At 43.3% G+C, this 27,719-nt stretch overlaps 1 protein-coding gene across 1 annotated transcript; it reads right to left on the bottom strand.

Moving 5' to 3' along the window:
• Window positions 1-12: 12 nt before the first annotated feature.
• On the bottom strand, window positions 13-27,719 carry DCTN2-p50 (dynactin subunit 2). Its single transcript, XM_075681694.1, has 13 exons — window positions 27,587-27,719; window positions 27,348-27,422; window positions 26,965-27,055; window positions 21,638-21,705; window positions 20,301-20,393; window positions 16,719-16,879; window positions 16,104-16,218; window positions 7,721-7,786; window positions 6,314-6,352; window positions 5,858-6,007; window positions 4,591-4,693; window positions 2,256-2,347; window positions 13-226 (listed from the first exon to the last, which is right to left on the bottom strand). Exons 1-13 carry the CDS (start codon window positions 27,620-27,622, stop codon window positions 140-142), a joined length of 1,176 nt encoding a protein of 391 aa, XP_075537809.1. The 5' UTR covers window positions 27,623-27,719; the 3' UTR covers window positions 13-139.

Below are 27,719 nucleotides of genomic sequence, written 5' to 3'. Positions count from 1 at the left end.
CAGATCCAGACGTATGAGGTGGCACAGTTTAATAACACTGTTGCTCACATGCAATCACCGTATGTAGCTGCATTGAGATGTGCCTCTTGCCTTGAAACATGCCAGGAAATTGTATGTCAGCCATCCACTAGGTTGGGTGTTACTTCTTGAGGGCTGCCATCTTTGCTTCCAGCAAAGCTAAGTTCTTCGTTATAGTCTCTGTGTTCTCTGCAAAATTCTTCTGTACCTGAAAACCCAAGTGATGCACCATGCACCTGTTAGCCACGTATGCTCATAACATGGGGATGGACACACACTGGGCCAGACAGCATAAAATCCTTGCACAAGTATATATGGGCAGTCTGTAGAACAAATGCCAATATTTGTAACAAAGTGTTCTTCTCCTTCACAAGAATGAAACTTTGTTAGATTGGTGTTGCAGAGGCAGCAGCGAACTGCGCTGAATACCTGATAAGATTACTGGCAGTCGACACTACAGATATAAAGAACTCATCAAGCACTGTTGCCACTTGGCTTGAGTGCTTAGATCTCGTACCCCCTCATGAAGCTTGCCCAATTTCAATAGCAAAGCCAATTTTTGAGCACACAGTGTCGTCTTCAGTGATATTTTTTTTTTCTTTTTATATACCAGCCACCTAGTTGGCACTTAAAAGGGACACTAAAGGCAAATATTAAGTCAAGCTAAAGTGAGATTAGTGCTCGAGAATCTCTTAAGACATCAATATTATCGCGAATGGAGCCTTAATAATTGAGGTAAATGCAGGGCATGATTAGAGGCTCTCCCGGGACATTCAAGTGCTTGCCCAATGACGAAAGCACTCAGTTGAATTCTGTCTCTAGTACTCAACCACTCATTGCATAAAACATCCATGTATTATAATACGAAATGAAATTCTACTTGTAGAGTTCTATTTCATTTTTAGAACTCGTTGAAATTGCCCTTGAAAACGACGCAGGCGGTCAAAACGTTTCGTTCTCACTCGACTCTGCGTCGCCCACACTTTCACGTTTAAGTAGTTTCGTTATCGCATAGTGCTGCGCTGGCTTGCAAAACTTGCACAAACTGCAAGTAGCAGAGAATTCAACTTCCATGTGATGTCTCGGAATGACTGAAGGATCTACGCCACTTGATCAAAAAGCAGCTACAGCGGCAAATCCACCGCTCTGTCTTGGCTTCGTACCGTCGTCTCTCTGGTGCCGTTTCACTTGCTGGCAGCAGCAAAGGGTGGTGATGGCGTATGTAATGTCATCACTCCCCCGGTTGGGTGGTGGTAGATTTGAATTTCAAGAAAGGTATTCGAACCCTTCAGATGCAATTTTCTCGTAAACTAAATCTTTTCTTGGCACGAAACAAGCATTGAGAGGTTTCTGGAATGGTATTTAAACAGTACAGTCCACATCGACTTAGTATTTGCCTTTAGTGTCCCGGGACATATTTCTGGAAGAATGTGAGAATATAGTTGCGCAGTAGTGCACTTTGTCAGTGCATTGTGCTAATGTGTGTGTACATGGATATGACCACTTCAGGTGTTAACACTGTCTAAAATGCAGTTTTAATGCATTTCTTGCATATTATCACTAAACATTAGCATAAGAGATAAACAATTAATTCATCTAGAAATGAGGACTGTGCATACCTCGTCTACAGAAGCAACATTTGAGTATTTGTAGGTGTACTTAGAAATGCAGGTTGATATCAAGGATAACAAAAAGAACTAGCAAAGCGACAACATACTAGTGCCATCAGCAACAATATGGACACCTGTCACCCAACACTTTTTTTATGGCAGAGGAATTGTACAAGATGTTGCATGGGCACTTTCAGCTAAAGGTGGTATGTAATCTCAATCAAAAGCATTATAAAACCAAGGTAGCTCCAAGACCTTTATGTGCAAAATATGTTCCATAAATGCATCAAAACACATGCATTACTGACAACCATAAAGATGCATTAACATATTTCCAATGCCTCAAGGTAATTTGAAATTGTATTCAACAGCTTCATTTACACAGTCATCCATTTGTAGAATACAAATGCATTTGTTCAAGTGCAAAGTGCAAAAATCGTATATATTCATACACTGTGAAAGCTTTTGTAATTTCGATTCGCTGAAAGTAAAGGGAATATTCCAAATATCAGATTAAAGAAAACCAAGGACAAATATTTAATAAACGCCTTGCAGTAAGCATGTTCTTCCCTTATCCTGCATCTGCGATCACTGAAACTGCAGGTTCAGAGAGCTCTCAAAACTCACCTCTGCCAAGTTCTTTTCATTGCTCTTGAGTGATAGCGATAGGTGTTGCTGCACAAGGTCCAGTTGAGAGACTGCCTTGGAAAACTGCAACGCTGCAATACACCACAATGACAAGCTGTAGCCAAAAGCTTTAGGGCAGGGATCTCAATCGTCGTCCTGCTTAATATCCATCCCTTTTGTCTTTCCAGTTGTCTACCTTGGGCAAGTCTATTCTTTCTTCACAGAGCAGCTAAGTGCTTTATATACAGGCACATGCTTGACAAAAGACTTCTGCCTTTAGTGCTATCAACTTTGCAGCGCTGGACGAAAATAAAACTATACTCTCTCAACAACACAGTATTTTCTGCTTTCAATGTACAGCCGCCGTAAAGCTTTACCCAAACAATTTGGACACATGTACGGCGGCTTAACTTTAGCCAACACGGGCTTTAATGAGCAAACAATGAATGCTTTCGAAAGAAAATGCATTTTGCGCCATTCAAGGCACCACAGCCAGAAATCTCCAGCACCCTCCACAGGGAAAGGTACTTAAGGCATGTTTAGGTTAAGTTCAGTGGCTACTGTACTTAAGTGTACAAATAGGATGCCAATGCAAGGAGAAAAAAGTTTATTGTTGGTTTATGACTAGGCAGCAACCTTGTGGCAAACTGCAGAAAATGGAACTGGCTGGACACACCTGTTTCACTCTATAGTAAAGGAGTTCACTCATTGTCACATTCATGATTAATGAGGGACACATGGAACACTTTGTACCATGTGGAGTCGTGCTTTAATCTGCAAAGTGAAGCAGTGAACCATGCTACAATTGGCTGGTAACAGCACTTTTCAAAACTGGTTTGCAAGTTGCAGATTGTAGCACAAATCCGCATGGATAGAGTATGTTACTGCAAGTGTCTTGCATTAGTTATGCGTCACGTCTGGGTGTTCTATATAAAATATTGTGCAGAGCCCACGCACTGTGGGAATCAGTGTTACGCGAAGGATTTTGCAGGCAGCTGGCTACGCAGCATTGGGTTTCTGCAAAGCGTTCCAGGTTGACCACTGCGTTTATGCAAATTCAGCATTTGTGCATGTGGTGCAAGTACAGTGAACTAGAATTAATGCGAGAGCGCATGTGTGTGATGACAGCAGGCAAGACGATTGCAACTGCATTATTTCTGTGAATGAGAGGATGGAGGTGTGAGAGGTAAAAGAAACTCTGAAACTAAATGCTCAAAGACGGCAACATGTGGTATTGCTTCAAGGACACAGGTGGGTTACTTGACGGCAACACTGCAGCACAGCCTAAAAACCGTGTCCTTTTACAGCCATTCAAACCAGTGGCGTGGTGCAGCTGCTCGCCTTGGCCGAGCTGTGCTGACGCTGCTATCGTGGAATTCAACACAGTGTCGTACTCGGACACCATGTGCACCAGGAAAGAGCAGGTCTTGTTTGATTAAGTGGCCTGGTAACGACGAGAAGGGCCGTGAAAGTCCTGTACAAGTTTCAGGCGGAATGAGGAGGCAACATGTTGGCTTTTAAAAATCAACCACTTGTGGGAAACTTGCTTTTCAATTGCTGTTTGAATGGATGCAGCCACCTCCCGGTGTTCTGCTGCCGAGATGCCGGGATCTTCTTACACGTGCCATCTGGCTCGGGTGCAGGTAGCACATGAGAGTCTGATTACGAAGCTGGAATGACAATGCAATGATTATCACAGCATCACGAACACGGGCCTATAGCCATCCTCTGCCCAAGTTAGTAGACAACTTGGTTCACTGGACATGCTTGTCATGTTGTTCAATCTATTATAGTCATCTCACTTATGATATCCGTGACATGACATGATTGTCACTTACGTCAGTTCCATTTTCTAACAAGTTGTGTATCAAGATATCGATGGCATGCATGTCATGAAGTGGTGATGAGGTGATGGCATTGTGGTTGTTTCTTTAGCTGGGTATGCATCCAGATATGAGTGACGAGACATGCAGCCATGACATGGTCATGCACGTTTTGTCATTAATGTTACGCACATTAATGTCAGTGATGTCATTCATGTTCAGATACATATTTAGTTAATGAAACGACTACAATGGCATCATGTCATTCATACCATGACATATCATTCATGTTCTGTACGCATGCATGTCAGGCCCCCTCCCATGCCTATCCCAATAGTACATAACTGAAGAAACAGCCACAATGTAAGAGGATAGATAGATAGATAGCTGGACAGACTCACAGCACCTGAAGTTCACAAAGAATGCTTCACATTCTATAGGCTGCAAACTACATGTAGTTCACTGAAACAATAAAAATCTGCAAGATAACTTCCAAGTGATCTGTCACTAACCATGTTCATGCACGCCTTGAAGGCAAACCAGCCGCTCCACAACCTGATTGAGCGAGTTCCCCATGGCATCCGCTTTCTTCAGCAACTCGTACAGTTCATTGACCTGCACATCAGTGAACGTTTGGAATAAACTTCGACGTAAAAAAAATACATATGTACATAGAATAACATGCTGCCACCACAAGAATACAACATAAAATGCTTTGCGCAAGTAGGATGCATGACAAAAAAAAAAACTACAATCGAACCTCTATATAACAAATTAGTGGATATGATAAAGTAAATCTAAAGATAAATAAGGCATCGCAGATGTTAACATTTTATAAGAAAACAAGAGGAGTGGCACATTTCTGCAAGCACAGCCCACTGCTTACACTCACGGCCAAAACATAGTACGTACGCCACATACTGGAAGCACAAAGGTGTACAAATAATATGTGATTTGACATAGCCTCACGTTTCCAAGTTGTACTATAGGAAGTCATTACCTCGTAGAAAGCGTCTCAGATTGAAAACAACTACACAGCAAAAAGTACGCCAGTGAAGCGGCAATCACATGCACATAATATTCAAACGATGCGACAGGTAGATCCTGTCGTGGCGTGGAGCAACCATATGCACGCGACATCGCGGAAAAATGTAGCCACAAATTTAGATTGTTGTTCAAATAGATACAACTGTGCGCCCGTAAAGAAATCTCAAACATACTCATGACCAATGCTTTAACGAAGGTGTATTAGTACTATGTTTAATATGCTGGCATCGCCAATAAGAATCAGTCCCATGCCGACAGCGTGAAATGCCGTGGCACCATCTTGGTGGTGTCTCAGGCCTAACACCGTCAAAGCAAACAATTATCTCAATAATAATGACAAAGCAATGCCGATTTTGTCATCAGCTTGAGAAGAAACAATATTTCTTTTTTGCTGTCATGGCAGAAAGCAAGTTGCAAGAGCGAGTTTAAATTCAAGCGGGCAGGCTGGTTGCTGCCATGCTGTTGCGCAATCACACTGTCGCTTCGCGGACCTCGTGGCAACAAGCCAAATGTTCTGGCTGGCCAAAAACTGGTGACAAGTAACAGTTGATGGATCGCCCTCCACCACGGCAAAACCTGTTGCTCATTGCCATCGCTCAAAAATCATGTGCATGTGGTTGGGCCTTGAGAATTCTATGACTGCACTACCTATGTAGCTTATGCAGTATATAAACCGTGTGGCTAACAATGCAGACAGTCGTGCCACGTAAACAAGGCCTAGCTGCCATGTACCTTGCCAGTTTTGTCAATCTCTTCCAGGGCAGTCTTCTTGTCAGCACACTGTTGCATCTTCTGCTGGAGCAGCGACAGCCGTGCTTCCACCTGGTCTAGGTGCGGCGATTCAAGCAGGTGCAGCCGTGAACAAAGCATCTGCGCTATCTCCTATAAAAAAATAAAAAGATGGGATGGCCCATATGTGGCACCTAATAATGCACACATCTCACCTAGGCAGACTAGCACTATCGTAACTTGCATAAAAAGAAGGAAAACAAAAACAAAAAGAGAGACAAGTTAGCTGGTTATACATACCAGCAGCAGCAAGGGCTATTACATAATAAGTAGAGCAATTCAAAGACATCACAACAAACGGCAGGTTGGTCACGCTGAACTCTTTAAGCGGTGGAGCACTACTAGCAGGAAGTGACATGTAAAAGAAATAATGATGATTACTTTATGTGCACCACTCACCGTAAGGCAGCTGCCACTTGTGTGACTTGTAAGCATAGACTGAAAAGAAAAAACAGGCACAATTGAATGACAGCAATACGCCTAATGTCTCTGTCACAGAAAAATGCGATCAACTTCTGCCAAACCTCGGCAGGTTATCTCTAGTTCTGAATTTGAAACTGAACATTTTGTTTTATACGCTTCCACCAAAGTGCACTTTAATTTTATGAAAGTAAGCAGTTCTTTTTTAACAGTGGAACTGTTCTAAGTTGAGCCTTTGCCGTCCGGTGTCACAAACCCCACTATGGGGGGGATAGGCCATAGGAGAGGTATAGGAGCAGGTGTTTTGTCAGCGCGTGCCCTTTCGCCCTATGGATTCCATTTGGTACAAGCGGAAGCTAGAGCTTGCACAAGAGAGGTAGCACAGACGTCACGCATATCCTGTGCTTCAAGAGCAAGCAAAGCACTAGTGGAGGAAACCAACCCCCACTTTAAAGAGAAGGCAACCAAAGCCAAGCGCCAGCAGAGGCAAGCTAAACCCCAACTTCAAGAGTAGGAGGCTGAGCAGAGACGTCGACGCAGAGAGATTCCTAGACTGTGAGTGCGGCCACAGCTGCAAGGTGTGTGATAGACTGGTTTGGTCACAACCTCATCCAACTGAAGAGTGTGCGCAATTCGGAACCGAAGCTCGAATCTAGCAAAATGATGAAAACAAGACAGAATACTTTCATGAAAATCGCGCTAAACACGAGCTTAAACACGAGCTTAAACTTGAGAAAACAACCACCAGCTTCGCTGTTTTGACAGCTTTGATTACGTGGAACTGGCTTTACTTTTTTTAACGAATTTACAAAATTTTATTGTTCACTTTTTCACAACAGGCCAAGAGAGAGAGAGAAACGGTGAAAAATGCGCTTAAAGCAGCTTGAAGACTACTTAACGCCTTCAGCGGCATAAAAGTGTCGTCACCAAACATCACAGCCTGACAGCATGAGAAAGCTCCTCCACATAACAGAAAACAAGAAAGACTTTGCAACCTCACATCAGCGACTGCGCTAAGAAATGACAAGCCTGAACACATCCACATGTGGCTGTTCAATCTGCTGTTTCACGCACCATCACTTGTGTCCCCTACTGCGAATAAGCACAAGCATGGCTGCACACAGCTATTCCATAAGCCACAGTCTCCTTGGCCTCTGTCAAGCAATGCAATGGCCCCAGCTCTTCATCCAGAGACCTAAGCATGAACGGAGCAATAATAGGCATGCTATGCTTGTAAAGTTCTAGCCCCACCACCTAGCCAAACCTGTTTAATGCCCCGAGCTGTATGTTTTTAGACTTTTCTAAAGCCTTTGATAAAGTTAATCACCAGTTACTTATGAGAAGTGTCACAGTAGGGCTCGAGCAAGTGATAAGCAAACGAATTACCAGCTTTTGTGAATCGGTCCCAACAAGGTTCTCCAGCTTCTTGATACGTTCCTCCAAGCCAGCCACCTGCATAACAAAGAATATCCCAACAAATTCCAGCACAGATAAAACACTATCTTTATGTCAGGTGAGACCACGCCCAAGGGTCTAAAGTTCTTAATGCGTAAGCATTCCAGGCCTACTTCCTTCGGAAATCTGTCCATCCGTCTGTCTGTAATGATTGACACTATGTGCTCCATAGGTATACGTGGGGTCGCATGAAGGTATACACGAGAATACCTTATGACTATGTATGACTACTGAGATATATGATTACGGCTATATATAGTGACTAACGATGCAGTGTTGAGAGTAATTAAGGTTAATCTAATTAAGCATAACTATGACTGATTGTCATTAATGGACTGATATACCCATAATTAAGTGTAATTAAGAGTACTTACAACGAATTAAGATTAATTATGTTGCTTGAACCCAATCAAGATTAATAAGGACAATGAAAAGTTATTCATATTATATTATTAACCCTAATTCAGAATAGTTGCATTAATTTCATAGAATAATATTACTTTCATCTAATTAAATTTCAACAAGTCATTGCAATACTTTTAGCACATTAAGTCATCCTGACACAGTGAGCCGGAGTATGTGTAACTCTCCCACTCAATCATGCCGACGAAAATTCCGTTATTGAAGTGAATACTGGCAGACAAACCAGCAATGCTGCGGCCATGTCCTCGGGAGCAACGCGTTTTGGAAGTGTCTATGCGGGATATAAATAGGCTCACGCGAGGGTGGAGGCCCATCGGCAACAGCATCCGTAATCTTTACTAATATTCGGAGCGTTTTTCCTAAAAGAGATAGTTTGAACAGTTTAATTAACGATACTGGAGTTGATATTGTTGTACTAATAGAAACCTGGCTCTCTGACAAAATAGAGACAGGCGAGCTCTTTCAGTGCAACAAGAAATTTACTGTATATCGGCTAGACCGCACCGATAGAATAGGCGGTGGTGTTTTAATTGCTATTAACTCGTTTTAAATCATTCCTTCTGAGTGTAACTACTAATTTGGAATTACTCTGGTGCTGCCTATCTATTGGTTTCAAAAAAATAATCATAGGGGTCTGTTATTGTCCCCCTAATCCTGATTGTGATATTGCAGAAAAAATTCATGACACCCTAAGCGAAATATCCGTTCGATTTCCTGGTTCACCTATGTTTCTTTTACGAGACTTTAATTTCCCAACTATTGACTGGTCGCGTTCCTGCCCCTTTTCTAATCCGACATCTGCAGAGGCTACAGGATTTCTTAACGTTTGCGTAGATTTTAACCTTGCACAGCTCATTATCAAACCAACACGTGTCACATCTACTACAAGTTCGTTGCTTGACTTGATTCTGATCACTCATGCTGATAAGGTTTCACCAGTGACCCACGTGCCTGGCCTAAGCGACCATGACCATATTACACTTTAACATTGGAAGAAGCAGAAGGGAGCGGATGCACTTCACGCCGGCTCTGTCTTTCGTAAATGATTTCACAGTGTTTATGCAAAATATCTCTGTAATTTTGCACCATCATCTCCCGCAAGTTATCCTGACTCTACCGATATTCGTCTTCAAGGTGGGAACTGCATTTTCACCGCTTTATTGGACCATTTCTGCCGAGCCGCTGCACCGCCGAGCTAAGCTTATTGCTAAGCTTAGTGCTCCGGCCGCTACGTGAGCCGCAGTTACGGCTGCACGTCACATTTATTCAAGCCGCCATGGAAATACAAGTTGCAGGAACTGATATCTCACCCACCGAAATTTCCGAAGAAACAGGATGGTGCACCATTGGCCCGCGTGAACGACTTTCTCCTTGGGGCAAGCGCGCTAGCCCTAACATTGCATCAGCCTCCCAAACCGGCGTTGGAGGCACGAACAAGGCGCAGCGAGGCCCGCGCGCTCACAAGCAGCAAGTTCTGAAGGCAGGGAAGATGCCCACTCTTCGACGTGATCACCACAAAGTAGTTATCAGGCCACGGGGCGGCTTGAACGTTGCAAAAGTCGGGGTCGTCCGCCTCGCTTCGGCCTTATATAGGGCAGCAAACGTACCTCCACAAGACGCCACGGAAGACATTGTCTGCCCAAATATTCAGCAAAATATCATCGTTGTGAGTACCCCTCACTCTCCTAATGCAGAACGGTACCGCCGACTCGACAGCTTTGAGGTCGACGGACACCAGTTCGAGATACGGGCATATGAAACTGCGCCCGACTATACAGTCAGAGACTTCCTGTCGCGCCGCACAGTCACCCTCGCGGTCGGCAGCATGACATCCGACGAACATACACTAGGAAGCACCGGCACTCCTCAAGGATCGGTCATATCCCCGTTCCTTTTCAACCTCGTGATGCTGGGTCTCCCGGCCTACCTCGACGAGATCGATGGCCTCCATCACGCCTTGTACGCAGATGACATCACCCTGTGGGTCAACAAGGGCAGTGACGGTCAGATAGAATGCACCTTACAAGCAGCGGTCTCTGCAGTCGAAACCTACCTCCAAGACACAGGTCTCCGACTATCTCCACTGAAATCGGAGCTGCTCGTCTACCGCTCGCGCCGCCGGCCCAAGCCTACAGCCGAATCGCGCCAATGTGACGACATAATCCTCTATACGCAAGACGGCTCCTGCATTCCCCGAGTCCCGAAGATACGCATCCTAGGCATGCATATAACAGCCAACGGGTCAAACATAGAAGCTATTCGCAAAATCGAAGGCAAGGTTACAGCGGCTACCCGCCTGATCAAACGCATTACAAACAAGCACACGGGCATGAAGGAGGACAGTGTCATGCGCCTCATACACTCTTTCGCAATCAGTCACATCACTTATGTGGCTGCCTTCCACAACTGGAATGTCACTGAAAGGGAGAAAATCAACACCCTTATACGCAAGACCTACAAGATCGCCCTTGGCCTACCGGAGTCCACAAGCACTGCTCGTCTGCTACAGCTGGGAGTATACAACACGCTTGAGGAAATCGTGGATGCGCAAAGAACCTCTCAACTCGAACGCATGTCTCTGACAGCCACGGGCCGGTACATCCTGCGGAAACTCGGCTTCAACTACCACGTCCAACACGGTCAGAAACAGGTCATTCCACCTGACCTCAGCGACACGCTGATTGTCGCCCCTATACCTCGAATCATGCACCCCGAATTTAATCGGGGCCGACGCCAGGCCCGTGCCAAGGCACTGCTGCGCTCGTTGGGTGGAAAGAGGACTACGCGCTTTGTAGACGCCGCAGAATACGCACGAGAACACCGGTTCACGGCGGTAGTCGTAGACGTTAGCTCCAGGCTTACGCACACGTGTAGTGTCGCAACGGAATTCCCCGAAACAGCAGAAGAGGTAGCGATTGCGCTTGCGCTTACTGACCCCCTCTGCGAGGTAGTGTTTAGCGACTCACAATCCGCAGTTCGCAACTACGCGCGGGGGCGCATTTCCTCCGAAGCTCTTCAGATTCTAAGGAAAGCTGGTCGACAGCACTTCAATAACACCGCCATCATATGGTTTCCAGCGCATGTCGCCACCCCCACCGATGAGGGCCTCATTAACTTGAACGAGGTAGCACACCGCTCTGCGCGAGAACTGACCCGCCGCACAGAATCGGGGACCGCCTCTTCGAGTTCGGAACTGCTGGCTCAAAGCACGCGAGAACGCCTGGTCAGGTACAATGACATCACCAAGCACTACCAGCTAGGCAGGCGGTTGCTGCCCCCACCTCACCCCATGCTGAAACGTCGCCAGGCAGTCATCTGGCGACAATTGCAAACACAAACATTCCCCAGTCCAGTGCGATTGCAGCACATTTTCCCCGCACAATACCCGAATGCTCTTTGCAAATTATGTCAGGACACTAGAGCGACGCTGTCACACATGTTGTGGGAGTGTCGGGTTACATCAGCTACAATGGCAGTAGCTCCGGAGGCTCTTGCGTCGAAGTGGGCCGCCGCTCTGCGCAGCTCCAACCTCAAGACACAAGAGTGGGCTGTCCAGCAAGCCCGAGAGGCGGCGACGAGGCAAGGCCTCGAAGTCCCCTCATGGGAGACCTGAGCCCGGGTCATCAAATTTGCCGGATTCAGAATAAAGTTGTTTCCATCCATCCATCCACTTTAACATTTCCATCCCGCCTACAAAAGTAAAGAAACACCAAATATATTAGGGACTACAAAAAAGCTAACTTTAACACTATAAACTCTGAGCTATCAGCCTTTCTTGACTACTTCCTTATGACACATGTAGACTTATCAGTTCAAGAAATGTGGTTGTCTTTTAAAACTACAGTAGTAATGCATCTTATCTACAAATATATTCCACTTAGAATAATTCATCAATCTTCTAATGCCCCTTGGTACAATAACCATCTGAAAAGATTATCCAACAAAATATGCAGACTTTTTCGTTCTGCCAAAAGGTCATTAAACGCTAATCGATGGTTAGCATATACATCCGCTGCGAAAGCCTATACAAGCGCTTTAAACACGTCCAAATTTAACTTCTTTAACTCAACCCTACCGTCTCTGATAAAAACTAACCCAAAACGCTTTTGGAACGTTATGAAATGTACCAAAGATAGCGTTATAAGTCTTGTAAACGATTCAGGCGATCAAGTTCCAAATCATCTTTGCACTTCTGTACTAAACAACACGTTTGCCCAATTATTCTGCACAGAAAACTTAACTGACAATCCCCCTTTTACATCCATTAGCTTTCCGGCGATGGATCCCATTACTGTAGACCCAGCAGGTATCTGAGCCAGAATTTTCAAGATAAAGCGGTCATAATCATGTGGTACTGACGGTATTAATTCCAAGTTTCTCTAAAAAACTGCAGAATACAGCCCCATCATACTTACCTTTATTTTTACTAGCTCACTTAATGACAGTGCCCTACCCATTGATTGGAAAACCAGTAAGGTGACCCCTATTTTAAATCGGGAAACCTACATCACCCTTTGAATTACAGACCCATCTCATTAACTTCGGTACCCTGCAAAATTTTTGAACACATCATTTTCACTCACCTTGTAAACTTTCTTGAATCAAACAATTTTTTAGCCCTTATCAGCACGGTTTCAGAAAATCTTTTTCTTGTGAAACACAACTAATAACATTCACTAATGACTTGCATGCATTCTTGGACTCAGGTTTTGCGATGGACTGTATTTTTTTAGACTTTTCTAAAGCCTTTGATAAAGTTAATCACCAGTTACTTATCTATAAGCTCAATATTGACCCTTCTAAATATTGACCCTTTAATATTCAAATGGATTTGCAGCTTTCTTTGTAATCGTACCCAATATGTAACCATCAATGACAACGACTCACCAGAGGTGCCAGTAGAATCGGGTGTACCTCAAGGCTCTGTGTTGGTGCCTTTACTCTTCCTCATTTATATTAATGACCTGCCTAATCAAATTACTAGCTCTATTTGTTTGTTTGCCAATGATTGCATAATTTACCGAAAAATAACTAATGATTCTGATATGGTTACATTACAGTCAGACCTTGATAACGTTACAACCTGGTGCTCCCGCTGGCACATGAATCTTAACACTTCAAGATGTAAATTCATGAGAATCTCACGCAGCCAAGTATCTTTTTATAACTACCATCTTAACAACATCCCACCTGAATCAGTATCTTGTTATAAATACCTCGGAGTGCACATTACAAATAATCTCTCATGGAAACGACACATCGAACACATTACATCAAAAGCTAACCGCATGTTGGGCTATCTTAAACGAAATTTTTCACTCGCACCTTCTTCCCTGAAAAAACAGTTATATGTCACCTACATTCGGCCTAATCTAGAGTGTGCATCCTCAATATGGGACCCTCATCAATTAACATTAATTAACAGCTTAGAAGCTGTGCAGAATCGGTCCGTTCGTTTTATTCTTAACAATTACCAGTGCACAGCAAGCGTGACTAGCATCAGACTTGCCCTCAACATATCTCTCCTTTCCAAACGCAGAAAAATCGCTCACCTTTGTCTGTTCCATAAAATATAACACTTAGTTCCTACACTGAAGTCACGCTTTATCGAACCAGCCTCTTTTACTTCTGCACGCTTGGATCATCGTCATAAGGTGAACATCCCATTCCACAATATGTCTACCTATGGTAATTCATTTCTTCCAAAATCATGCCAGGAATCGAATCACCTACCGGATCCACTAGTCTATATAACTAACACAGATAACTTCCGTAAGGCACATACTAATATTATCTAGTATGCCTTGATGTGAATGTATAACGAAGCAATTCCGTTTTCTCCTGATCCAGTATTGTTTATAAGTTTTCTTTTTTATTATCTGCCTAATCTACAAACAGTGTATTTTGTATTATGCTTTATTTTCTATCATCCTGTGCTTATTGTCTCACTCTAACTTGTCCTATATACCATGTACTTATATTTAATCTGTATTACCGAAGTTTTCCGTTTTTCTTTGTATAATTATTTTTTTACCGTAATATATTTTTTCTGTGTCGCTCTCGCGTTATTTTTACATTGTACCATGCATTGTCATCTGATTAGTATTCGTGTTTTCCTTTCTTCTTTCTTGCATGCTTATCTGTATTTATTAGCCCCTCCCCTCTGTAATGCTTCATTGTAAGCCCTGAGGGTATCATAAATAAATAAATAAATAAATAAATTTGTTGGATGAAAATAATGCTTAGGCATTATCTGACAAGTTCCACTAGGAAGTGACCGCAGTGTACTGTAAGCGAACTGCAAAAAACGGGGTTGGACGGAGGGTATCACACATGCGCTACCCTCCGTTCGTCCCCGTTTTTTATGCTTCACTTGTAGTATGTCATAACAACAAGGTCAAATTTTCCCCCTTCTCAAATTTATTACGGCAGTCATTTTCTTTTTTTTTTTGTAATTTTCAGCAAATTAGGTTTCCAGAAGAAAGCAAAATACACAACAATGTTGTATATGTTACCACTGATGTCACATGTGAAAGGCAAAGCTATGATTTCTTGTAGCATGGAGGAAGAGAGGCCCTGACTAGCCCAGCTGCATTGGAGAAAGTGTGATGAATTATGTGTCTTTTCCATCAAGTAGTTACACTCAGACAAACAGCTAGGTTTTTACGACAACCACGTCCAAGGTCTCTCAGCTGTGTAGGGGTTTACCTTGATGACCACTGCGGAGCGGTTGGCATGTCTGTGCTTACACCGCGCACAGAGCTAACCGGGCCTTGTACCCCTGTGCAACGCTGACAATGCGCAGGCTGCCGTTTATGACTTACAAGGGATGGTAAGTTGAAGAACGTAAAAGAGCATAATGACTTCATTAGGCTCCGACTTGCCCCTTTTGGTTTACACTCTTTAAAAGCATGGTGGTTGTCATCAAAAGCATGACTTACCTGTCGTCAACCTGCACTATTTTTCAAATTTACTGCTCCCAATTTCATAATGCGGAGAATCTGGAATTGCAACATGTCACTGCAATACTTTTAGCAGGTTAAGTCATCCCGACACAGTGAGCTGCGGTATATGTAACTTGGCCACTCAATCATTTGTTGAGAAGATGATGACTGGCTGAAGATAATGCTTACGCATTATCTGACAAGTTACAATAAAAAGCGACTGTAGTGTACTGTGAACGAACTGCAAGGAACGGGGATGGACGGAGGGTATAACACATGCGCTACCCTGCGCCCATTCCCGTAAGCTTGAATGTGAAAGCAAGGTGAGAGCGATCCAAAAGGAGAGGAGGGGGCTGTCACATCACCATATCTAGAACTTATGTTTATCCAGTTTCCCTGCAACCGCTGTCGTGTCTATAGTAGTAGCGTTTCCTTGCCTTCTCACGTCACCTTCTCCCTATCCCAGCCTTGTATGGGAACTGCTCGCTCACTGTGGTTGCTCAAAAGCGGCCAGTGGACCACATGCACAGTCCTCTTTTTTTCCCAGCTGGCAGGGCTCCAATAAATTCAGCAAACCCGTACATTCATCCCTAAATGGATTTTCAAGGAAATCAAACAATCTGCTGCTCTCAAACTAAATGCTCTGATTTTAAAGCAGAAGCATTCAATTAGTATTCATAATACACACTTAGTAAAAAAACAGTTTTGCAAAGTCTATGGGAACCTATGGAACCCTGGCATAAATGTTACAGACATTTATCAAAATGAGTCTCCTTAGTTTCTGTCAAGTAATCACATTTTCTTTAATTTATACTGCTTTCTTTGTTCATCATGCTTTATTTTTAAGAACTTTCATCTGTCTAGAAGAAACTTTTGCACATGAAAAAGCTAAATACGCCCCTCTCTGTAATGCCTATATTAGGGTAAATAATTGAAAACTGCGCTACCTTGATGGTGGTCTGCACTGCGTCCTGAGCAGGCTCAGCATGTGGCTTCTCTTTTACTTGAGGAGCGGCTGGAGGGGGACCAGTACGAAGTTGTTCTAACTGGCTCACCAGTGTCCTGCACACATGTTCAGTTATGAAAATCATGAAGCAGCGACATACTTGCAGCCAAAAACATGCGTCAAAGCATCAGGCGGGCCCTCACAATGCAAGAGGAGGACACAATGCAATATGTTGCACAGCCATTCACTCTATTTTGGTTTGAACATATTTCTTCAAAACTGGGAGGATTTACATAAATCTGGCCCCATAAATGTACCAAATATGTGGGATCAATAATTGATAAAGCAGTGCTTCTCTCTTCATCTTGTAATGTGAACACTACTGACAAACCATTAGAATATGAAAGCATACACCAGACAGGAATGACGGAGCACAACATAGTTCCACTCTGGTGCGTACTTTTATTTTATAAGTGGTTTATAAATTTGCACTCAGTGCATTACAAGATGCACACACACCAAATAGCGCAATTTCTCGATTTACTTGCTCCTCTCTTGCAAAGTGGTATCCACGTGGCCTCAGCACTGGCACAAGAGAGTCCATTACAAGCCTTGCCTGTGCAGGGCAGCCTGAGGGTCAGAGAGTGCCTGCAAGGTCGGTGCCCCTAGCACGCGCTCCAGGTCCAAGTCCAACAGCATCTTCTGTATAAGCTGCGCCTGCTGCAACAGGTGGGCTGGCTCTGCCAGGCCGGTGCGGTCTCCTTCTTGGGCACTTTCCTGCACGGCCAATTGCCCAGTCACTCACACTTGCAACAAGCACAGTCACATTGTGACCAACACGAGATGACTTCGTTTAGGTACAAAATAAACCCTGACATTCGAGAGGTAGGAAGGCCTGGGCTAGCTAATTGGAACGGTGCAGGAATAAGAAGGAAGGAACAAATACATGACACAATGCGCCATTTCTCGTCTGTTCTTTCCATCCTTTTTCTATGCAGCTCCTGCTAAGAAATATAAAAGTAACATAGTTAAGATCAGCTAATGCAGATGTTCTCACACAAACCTAAGCGTAACCTGCAAGGTTTGTGAACATCTGAACCAATGCACAAGCTGAAAGCTGTCCATATTCTCCTGCTTGAGCTGCCACAACACACTGCACATCAACATCTCACACAAAAGGGAGATTTATGAAAAATGTAACCACTGGCTAAACCAACAAGATGCCCTTTTCAACTACACCACAATCAAATAATTATGTACAGCACATGTTTGCACTACAGCTGCTATAACAGTAGGGCAGCTGTTACAGTTTTTGAAATTCCTCCAAACCTAAGGCAAACCCTGTCACATCCTTCTTACCAACAGCACAGTGGTGTAGTTGACCCCCCCCCCCCCCCCCCACCTCTTCCCACAGAACATAAAGCTTCAGGAAGTGGGCTCCAAAAGAGCGACATGGATGAAAGGGTAAGCTTGAATGTGAAAGCAAGGCGAGAGCAATCCAAAGGGGGAGGAGGGGGCTGTCACATCACCGTACCTAGAACTTATGTTTATCCAGTTTCCCTGCAACCGCTGTCATGTCTATGGTACTAGTAGCGTTCCCTCGCCTTGTCATGTCACCTTCTCCCTTATCCCCCCCCCCCACCCCTTGTATGGAAACTGTGAGCGAAAAGGGGCAAGGCTGTTAGTCCAACACCCTCTAGACTAGGGGGTGTTGGTTCTATCCATTCTCTGCCCCCTCCCCCTCCTCTCTACCCTTCTATCTAGCGTCCCTCTGGACTTGGGTATAGTAGAAAGGTAAGCGCTGCAGCTTCTAAAGTGGTATTGCGAGGGTCACAGGTAATTACAGCGGTCAAGAGGCTAACGTGGTGATCGACGCCCAGGAAGCCCCAGAGGGCATTGTGAACATTCGACGTGGTAGTGCACAGGTCCAAACGAGTTTCTGGCTTTTTCTTTACTCTCTGCCATGCTAAGTCCATGTATATACATGTACTGGACCACCACACCCAATGCGAGCAAACATTCGGAAAAAAAAAACTTCACTTTAAAAAAACACCAATTTGAGCACAGCAAAATATATCAAGGACGGGGGTGCTGGGCCAGGGAAGCTTAGAAACCACCACAACAAACAGGTGGGAGGGCAGGTAGGAGAATGGCCTCGAAGTCCACGAAGAAACAGAAATATAGGAATGTTAGTGGCCACTGCGCCGTTCAACAAACCGGTGAATGTTCAAGAGTGTGACAGTGACTTATGGAAAATAATTTCAAGGAGGCGAGTGGAGTGATGGACACGAGGAGGGGGTGACGCGCATAAAAGGCATCAAGAACGAAGTTGCCATATAATTATGGACATAGGGAGAGTGTCTCGTTAATGCCCGATCACTCAACAACAGACAGCCGCGGCTAGTCGCCTAGCTAAAGCTCACCTACCATGTCGTAATACATACTGCTTGCTGCGGAGAGCCCATCCTAACTAAACGTCTTGGCAATTTTCAGAATAGATGGGGGTCGAGAGACATGATGCTTTCAAATCTCTCGGAACTACTGGCCATTAGTTTACTGCGAACGACGCCACAATTTTCATAAAGGCTTCCAAACAGGTAGCAGCCGCTGCACCAGACTGTCTGCCTCATCAGTTACAGAGTGTGATCAAATAACAATATGCATTGCATGATGCCTACAATACCATGATTGCAAGTTACTTCCAAATATCTCCTCAAACAAGTCACAGGCAGGTCACCAAAGTGAGTGAAACTTGCATTATATAATACTATCAAAATTCTAGCGGAAAGCTTCATTCCATTATTTTTAAATATAGAATAATATAGTGTGCCCACAATGCCGAAAGTGTGATTGAGTGATAGGAAACTTAAAAAATAGTGCCCGTTCTCTCCCCGCACGTAGCCGTGGCCGTACCCCGCACTAGAAGGTCTGGATAGAAAAACTTGTTGTAGCCCACTGCTACGTGGGCTCCAACAAGTCTGGCCTGCAAATGAGAAGACACACAATAGTGCACTGTCTTGTTTTTGTATGGCCCCGTTTTTAGCACTGTTCATTTTTCTAAGTACCAGCTAGGTCACCGACATACATTATGCAAATGCATCAATCCGTAAATGAAATTTTAGTTTTTTTTTAATCATCATATTTAAATATAGCATAAGGATGATAGCATAACTTGATGCGAAGTGAGTGAGTGAGTGAGTGAAGGAACTTTATTTCGGTCCAGAGAAGACGCAGGGGAGACCCCGCGCCACCCGGCTAGTCCCACGTAGGGACTGCCAAGCTGAGCTTGATGGCCCGATCGCGAAGTGGTTGCAAAACGTGCATTCTCGTTGTTAAAGCATTCTTGTCCGGGAAGTGCTAGGATTTTGTCTTTGCATGATGTACAACCCTAACGTGTATATGTGTGTGTAATATATATATATACATGAAGGAGGGGAAGGATTGGTAGTTGTCGGCAACACCCCCTCCCCCCCCCCCCCCCACCAAATAAATTTCGGGCTATGCCACTGCAACAGCATCTTTTACTGAAAGCAAGAGTATCCTTAAGTGATGAGCATCACACTAGGGGGCGGAGCCAGCCTTTTTTTCTTGGAGGACGAAACATGATTCTACTTTTTTGTTGGGGGTGCAGAAAAGCACTTTATAACTTGGCACTCTATGGTGCTAGGAAGGGGGCGATGGGGAGGCAGGCGGTAAAATTGGAAGGTTGGCCGCCCCAGATCATGCTGCGCGATGTGCAGCAAGACATAGATGAACTTCAGAAATGGCCATGTATGCCCACTAATGGCATCCCATGAGGCATTGATTCCATGAATGCATTTTCAGGAGAGAACTTTAGCTTGGCCCGTTGCCATTAAAATGAGAAACACAGAAATGTGTTCATTAAGCAATCAGGAAAGCAATTAGAATGAAGCTTATTCATATTGCATCATGTTATTTTTTTTTTAATGAAGCATCAAATGCTAGCAACTGTCAGGAGTCAGATGTGTTTACTTAGGCATTTATATATTTTTAAAGTATTACCGAAAATTGTACTTAAACATTTAAGAATCAAGTTTACAACTGCCTAAACCTACAAAAAGAAATCAAATTAGGTGTTTCTTTTCAATGTCCCTTTGGACTTAAAAGCTATTAAAAGTCAGCAGCAAAACATCCATCCCCTCAAGGTAATAACAAAGCACCATGCAAAATGGCTTACCTTGATGGATTGCACTTCATTGAGCAGCTCGCGGACTTCAAATTGGAGCCGTTGGTACTTCTGTTGCAGGTTTTCAGGCTCCTTGTCCCCAGCCTGAGTCGGCAAAACATAGCCTGCCTTTGACAATTGATTCATGCACACAATAATTAGCCAATTCAAGCCACAATGGCTGATGCACAATTAAATCAAAGCCCTTTCAGTAGACATTACAAAGAAGCCACTGCTACAGACGCTTTCCTTTTCTTCCCTTACCACATTTACGTTTTATGTAACTGCCTCACTCCTTGCCGCCTGCATCCTATTCCTTGAAAGAGCTGACTCGCTCGACTGAAGAGCCTAAACATCTTGTGTGTAACGACAGTGTGGGACTAGGCATTTTTAGTATTGACAACAATACTCTCTCTCTCTCTCTCTCTCTCTCTCTCTCTCTCTCACACACACACACACACACACACACACACACACAAAAAGCAGCTGTTCCATTTGAGGACACCAAGGATGGTAGTCCCAAAAACAGGCTCTCATACCATCACATTATTCTCGTACAATAATTTTATTATGGAATTAAGTGCTGAACCTTGTAAACTTTAAAGATAATGTCAACTGAGAATTTCACTCCTAGTTATCTGCATTGTAAACTTTAAAGATAATGACAACTCAGAATTTCACTCCTAGTTATCTGCAAGGAGGTCCTGAAGACTCTCCTGGATCCAAGCGATTAGGAAAACTCAATTCAATTGTGTGCCATCAATGGCCCCTGCTTGTAATTGCAGCACAGAAAGCATTGTTCTGTTGTACCTGACCTTCGCCATGACCTCCCGTCAACAATCATGTCTCCAAACTTTGTTCCAGCAAAGTGAGCCCTGTATTCCTTAACTTACATAAGGCCCATTAGCAAGGGAACCCTAGGAGCTTGATTTCAGTGATGTTTATACAATGGTCATAGGCCAGTTACCTGATCATGAGAGCATATTTTGTGCAGCACCTGTGGTTTAATGCATTTTCCACACCTGCCACCATGGCCATGGGTAATGCTTGCTAAATAAATTCAGGCTAGGCTACATGTGTATACACAGGCAGAATAAAGAGGACATAACCGCTGATGTAGCTTAATTGCTAGAGCACTCCACATGTTATGTAGAGGCTGTGGTTCAGGACCCACCACTGACAAGTTGCATTTTATTCCCTTTTCATTTTATTTCCCTTTGTCAGAGAAGTTAAGGAGAAGCATAACTCTGCACCATAATCATGACAGCTAATGTAAATAGGCAGTTCAGTAAAGTTTATTTTGCCTGTGCTTTCCCAGATTTTATGTGGCATACACTCGCACAACTCACCAACTCCCATTCACCAGAGATGACATGGTAGCCTTCCTTTGGTTGCCTAGAGATGCCCTCTGTGAAATCTGTGCAAGTCGAATTGAACAAAGTTGAAAGTTAGGAAATGGCACCAAATCACAGGCACATTTTTCCTTCTTTAATTTGATCAAACACAGGCTGCATGTCACTAGCAAGTGCTAACATGCGCAAGTACATCTTGTATGGCTGCTGAAAGTAATACCAAAATAACTTTTTTTATGAGTAAACTGTGGTTTTTCGTGTACAAATATCCACACCACAAAAAGGGTTCACCACTGTACATTAAACTCAACATATTGGCAATTTTAAGTCCTTTAAATCAATAGAGTTTGTTCATTGATGTGCTTAAGATGTCAACGCGATAGGTTGGCTATGAAAGACACCATGCTGGAAGGCTCCAGGTTCAGTTTGGCCACTTTGAGCTCTTTTTCAGCAATATCTTGTAGCCATGGCAGCCAAGAACTGAAACCACACTGTCATGCTCTGCAGCAGAGTGCCATAGCCACTGTGCCTCCATGACAAATAAATCAATAATAATAATAATAATAATAATAATAATAATAATAATAATAATAATAATAATAATAATAATAATAATAATAATAATAATAACGATTTATTTCCATCACCATTACATTGGGTGAGGGAACAAATGCGAGTTAATGACATCTTAGTTGAAATCAAGAAAAAGAAATGGGCATGGGCAGGCCATGTAATGAGGAGGGAAGATAACCGATGGTCATTAAGGGTTACGGACTGGATTCCAAGGGAAGGGAAGCGTAGCAGGGGGCGGCAGAAAGTTAGGTGGGCGGATGAGATTAAGAAGTTTGCAGGGACGACATGGCCACAATTAGTACATGACCGGGGTTGTTGGAGAAGTATGGGAGAGGCCTTTGCACTGCAGTGGGCGTAACCAGGCCAATGATGATGAATGATGAATACATTGATGAAGGGGATGGAAATAAAAGCAATTGATGCTTGACTAAGTTCCCACCCCCTGTACAGCAGGTAAGCAGTGGCATGCGATGGCACTTCTGTCACGACAGCAAATACAAAGTCAAACAAAGCATTAGGAGGAGGAGGAGGAATAAACTTTATTTGCGCACAGCAGATTTGAGACCTAGGCCTCTACCTAAATGACGGCCTCGAGCCCTTGGGCCCTGGCGGCATCTTCGGCCTGCTGGATTGCCTGGAGTTGGTCTTCCGGTGCACAGCTGAGCAACGCGGTCTCCCACTGCTCTCTGGTCTTAATTATTTTATTCTGTATGGGTGTACGAGGACAAGCCCAAACCATATGTTGTAGGTCCGCCCTTACTTCACAGAATCTACATCTATCCGTGTAAAGGTCCGGGTAGTAGCGGTGGTAGGCCACCGGGTTCGGATATGTATCTGTTTGTAAGAGGCGCCATGCCGTCGCTTGCCGTCGATTTAACGAGGAGTGTGCCGGGGGGAAATGGGCCCTTCCGAATTTATAGTGTTTGGTGATTTCGATAAAGCTGGTCATCCGGTCTCTCTCCGTTCCCAGTATTTGTTGCGTGTCACCTGCTCGGCCTGTCAGTTCTCGAGCCAGGTTGTGCGCTATTTCGAATGTTTCTAATAATCAGATTGAATCGGAACAAAGCATTAGTACAAAAACATTTATGGAAAATACACAATCACCAGCGTGTGTGAATTAATATAATCGGATTGAAAAGAAAGATGAATACAGCAACTGAAAACAAAAACACATATGAAACAGCGAAATAACAATAACAGTAACCAAAAGTATGCTTATAAAACAATTAGACACAGAAACATTCACAGATGCCTAAATGTTGGACAATCAAAGGGATGCATTAAGGAGAAAGTAGTTGCGAAGGTTAGAGCAGCTAATGCTTCCTAAGTCTATATTTTCATCAATTGATTTGTTAAGTGAGGATGGAAGTTGAAATGCTACCATTTGGCACCCATAGTTTGTTCTTACTTTTGGTAATACCCAGTGTGGTTTATGACGGCGTGGATATGTGCAATGAAATAATTCAATCGGGGCTAAGTCAGATATATTACTTATGCATCTTCTTTGTTCTACTTTGTAGATACGTAGTAGTCTATAAGCATAGAGGCTGAAAACGTTAATAATCTTGTGCTTAAAAAATAAGTTTTTTGTTGAGTGTCTATTTGGCAGGTTATGAACTAATGTGATGGCCCGTCTTTAGAGAGTTCCTAGTTTTTCAGGCAGGTTCATGTAGCAGTACCCCATACTAATGAGCAGTAGTTTAGATGCGAGTGAAATAATGCATGATATAAACAGAGTTTTATCTTTTGTGGGAGATAACTTTTGAAACGCGTTACAAATCCTGTGGCTCTAGATGCCTTTAATGCTGCATAGTCTATGTGGTCATCCCACAGCATATTTACGGTGAATGTCACACCAAGTGATTTGAATGACCTTACTAACTCAATCTGGTCTCCATAATAAAATGATTCACCGCATTTTTTTTAATTTTTGGGATGAAGAAGTACTGCCTTAGACTTTGCAGCATTAACAGACAAAAGATTTTTGTCGGAACATACATGTATTTTCTTCAGGAGCACATTTGCATTTGTCCATAACTTACTACTGCTGTCGTCAGTTAAAAGAAACTAGTATCATCGGCGTAGATTATGAAACGAACATTAGTATCCACACTGATGATGTCATTAATGTACGTGTTAAAAAGCAATGGTCCCAAGATACTCCCTTGGGGTACCTCGCACGAAACTGTTCGTAAAGTTGACTTATATTCATTTATCTGGACATACTGTTTTCTATGCGATAAGTAAGATTTAATTAAGAGTAATGCTGCGCCTCTAATTCCATAACGTTCAAGCTTCTGAAACAAGATGCTATGATTTATGCAATCAAAGGCTTTGCTATAATCTAAGAAAATCCCAAAGACGAGGTTCCTTTGTTCAAAGTTCCTAAGTATATATTCTTTCTGGTGTAAAAGAGCAAGTTCCGTCGATCGGTTTTTTCTGAAGCCATACTGGCAGTCAGAAAGTATACTATGTTTATTTAAAAAACTTTCAGCACGCTTAGGAATGAGCTTGTCGAACACTTTTGAAAAGACGGGCAGAATACGGATTGGTCAATAGATCCCAAAGTCATTTTTGTTACCTTTTTTATATATGTGACTGCTACTCCAGGGGCATAATCTAACTAATGACTACATCTTCCATGGACCTCAGAGTGTTCTGAATGTACATTCAACATGAGAAGACCCTGATCATCTAGTTACACCATATTATGTGCCATACCTCTATACAATTTACATATATGAGCATCCAGCAACTGTGCTTGCCTTCAATGCTTACCAAGCATAGCATGTTAAAATCAACCCTCATTGCAAATTGTGGCTATATACTTGAAGTTGTAGGGCGCTGCCTAGGAAGCATTTTACGACAAGAATTTTTCAATATCATTAGAGGAGATAGATGAAACTGAAATATTGCATCACCATGCTGCCAGAAGGTGAGCTTCACTGCCCGTGTAGACACTCCCTCGTCCTGCCTCGACTAGCATCCACAGGCGACATTCCTTCCCTGCTTCCTTCCACACCAGAGCCAAAGAATCATGTCACATTTACATCACGTGCCCTGCGTCTTCTCTTTTTTGATGCAAAAGCATTCAGTGGCCCATTCAGCGAAAAAGCCAGCGTATGTAGCAATGAAACAGCACCTAAGTTTCCATTGGCTGCGATGCCACATCATATGCGCGCCTTGACGAAGCAGAGTGGGTGAAAGGGGAGAGGGCATCGCCACGACGCCACATCCTCTCGCTCTCAGAAGCCTGCGTTATCTGTGTGTTCCTCGTACGTGCAAGCTCTCGCTTGCGTTCAAACTTCGCATCAGTAACTTCTATAAAGAAATTAATGCATAAAAAAGATCTAAAGGAGAAACATTGGCGGTAGTGTGTTTCAAAATTACGACCCCACACTCAGAAGCTGAGCGTCTTGCCCACTGAGCTAAACCAGCACCTCCTAGATAGCAGGCCTGTGCACTCTGCTTTACAATATCATAGTACTTTGAACGAAATTTCCATTGCCAAGCCTGGCATGATGAAAGTGGTGACGTCAAAATCACCATGGTTTACTCGGGAGCATCCCCATTAGATTCTATGGCAGTCGGGCAAGGTAGCGTGGCATCATGGATTGAAGTGCACCGGCTTTGTGCTATTGGTTAAGCATCTTAACGCGCACTTGTCCCACTCAAGCATGGTAAAGGGCTCTTTAATAACAAATCAGGTTAATTAATTGAACTTTCTCCAAACCCGACAGAAGTCACTAGACATGTACAGCTAAGAAGCGCGCTATCTCATAAGCTACAGATCATAACTACGAACACAAGACCACTGCAAACAATGTTCAAGGCAAGATCTAGCTCTATTGTAAACATGATCAATATATGACATATTTTAGACTAATTGTTCGACCTAATTAAATTAACATATTTGTTTATGAAATAATTGTTACAGTAAGTCTGGAATAATGGTGTCACATAATCCTTTCTTTCACCTTATATCTAAACTCTCAAGTATGTAACATATCTGTTTTCTATTTCTGTCATGTGTACGGCCACTTTTCTGAATAAACATGCTGTTTTTCACAGTAACAACTTTGAAACAGGACAGAATACACACTACATAGTGAGCCTGAATTAGCAATTGTGTATTTCGGATTATATGTTGATACGTTGTCATACAAACATGTTTACAAAATTATAAGCAGAACGAAAGATAAGGGTACCAGTTTCGCTACACATGCACCTACCTTTTTTTGTCCCCAAGACTAACTGGTAGTATGATCAGAGGCAGTTTTGCTGTGTTACCATCATCAATCAAATTTTTTAAGAAAACATAACTATTGAGGGTGCGTTTACGCATTCTCCTGCATGTGCATTTGCCTCTGCGTGGTGTGTGTTCCGTTCTGATTCAAAGTTGTTCCTGCACAAAACAGCTTGCTTATCCAAACCAATGCATAAACAAGCTCTACATGCATACTCCCATGCATTTATTTTCGATGATTTGCTACCGTTACTGAAAGCCCATCGTAGGCTGCATCAGAGTGGCTAATTTTTTCTTTTTTTCTTTTAACAAACTCAAAACACAAATCAAATTCTTACAAGAGCTCATAGCAGCCACCTCAACTAAATAAATTAATGTTCAAGTGAATGGCAACTTTCCTTTTCATGAGTCCTTCCGCCCTTTAAACTTCCACCGAACTCATTTGGTTAAATGGTCACACTGGAGATGGTAGCAAGCTTTAAGTTATAATCTAGTACGAACTCACCAACGGTCGAAGCGTCCACCGTACAACCCTTGAACTTGTCATACGCTTCTGTCACGGAAACCGTCAGTGTATTAACACTGTCGGATTGATCCTAAAAGAATAAAAGTAAATGAAGATTGCGGTGCCAATGTCGAAACTGAAGACCGCATTGCTGCCCAACAAGATAGGTAATTAATGTATGCTCTTAAACAAGAAAACGTAGTTAAAGTAGGCAACAATAACAACAGCTATGGTGTAATTCTAGCAGAGCGATACGCTTAGTCTATTTGTACCTGAGGGCAATACCTAGTTTGGTTACTTAAGAAAACTAATCACAACACCAAACACAGTCTTTGATGAGAGATCGCGGAGGACCCAGTGGCTTTGCCGCAAGTTTCACTCACCACGCCCACGTCCGAAACCACTTGGTCCGACTCCGGTAGGTCTTCTGTCTCGTAAATATCCGGCTGCTCGTACGCCTGATGAAGAAGATACAGTGATCAGCGCGCTGAGTTTCCCAAAATACAAGGCTGTCCGGCTAAGGCCCCTTAGCATAAAAAACAATCCGCTTCCAGGCATCTGTCACAGCTTCAAGCACACTTACGGAAACTGAAAACAACGCAGCTTTAATAGGTCTACTTACTATTCCCGGAAGATCAGCATACTTCGGATTTGCCATTTCGGATGAGCCTGTTGACGATATAGAAAAACGTAGAGAATGAATGACCTGTCACTTAAGTTTACATAAACCCACACAAATCGCAACGCACTAGTAT

The sequence above is a fragment of the Dermacentor variabilis genome, chromosome 2, assembly GCF_050947875.1.
Source record: "Dermacentor variabilis isolate Ectoservices chromosome 2, ASM5094787v1, whole genome shotgun sequence".
In the NCBI taxonomy this organism is placed as follows: domain Eukaryota; kingdom Metazoa; phylum Arthropoda; class Arachnida; order Ixodida; family Ixodidae; genus Dermacentor; species Dermacentor variabilis.
This window is presented reverse-complemented; position numbering and strand designations above follow the sequence as displayed.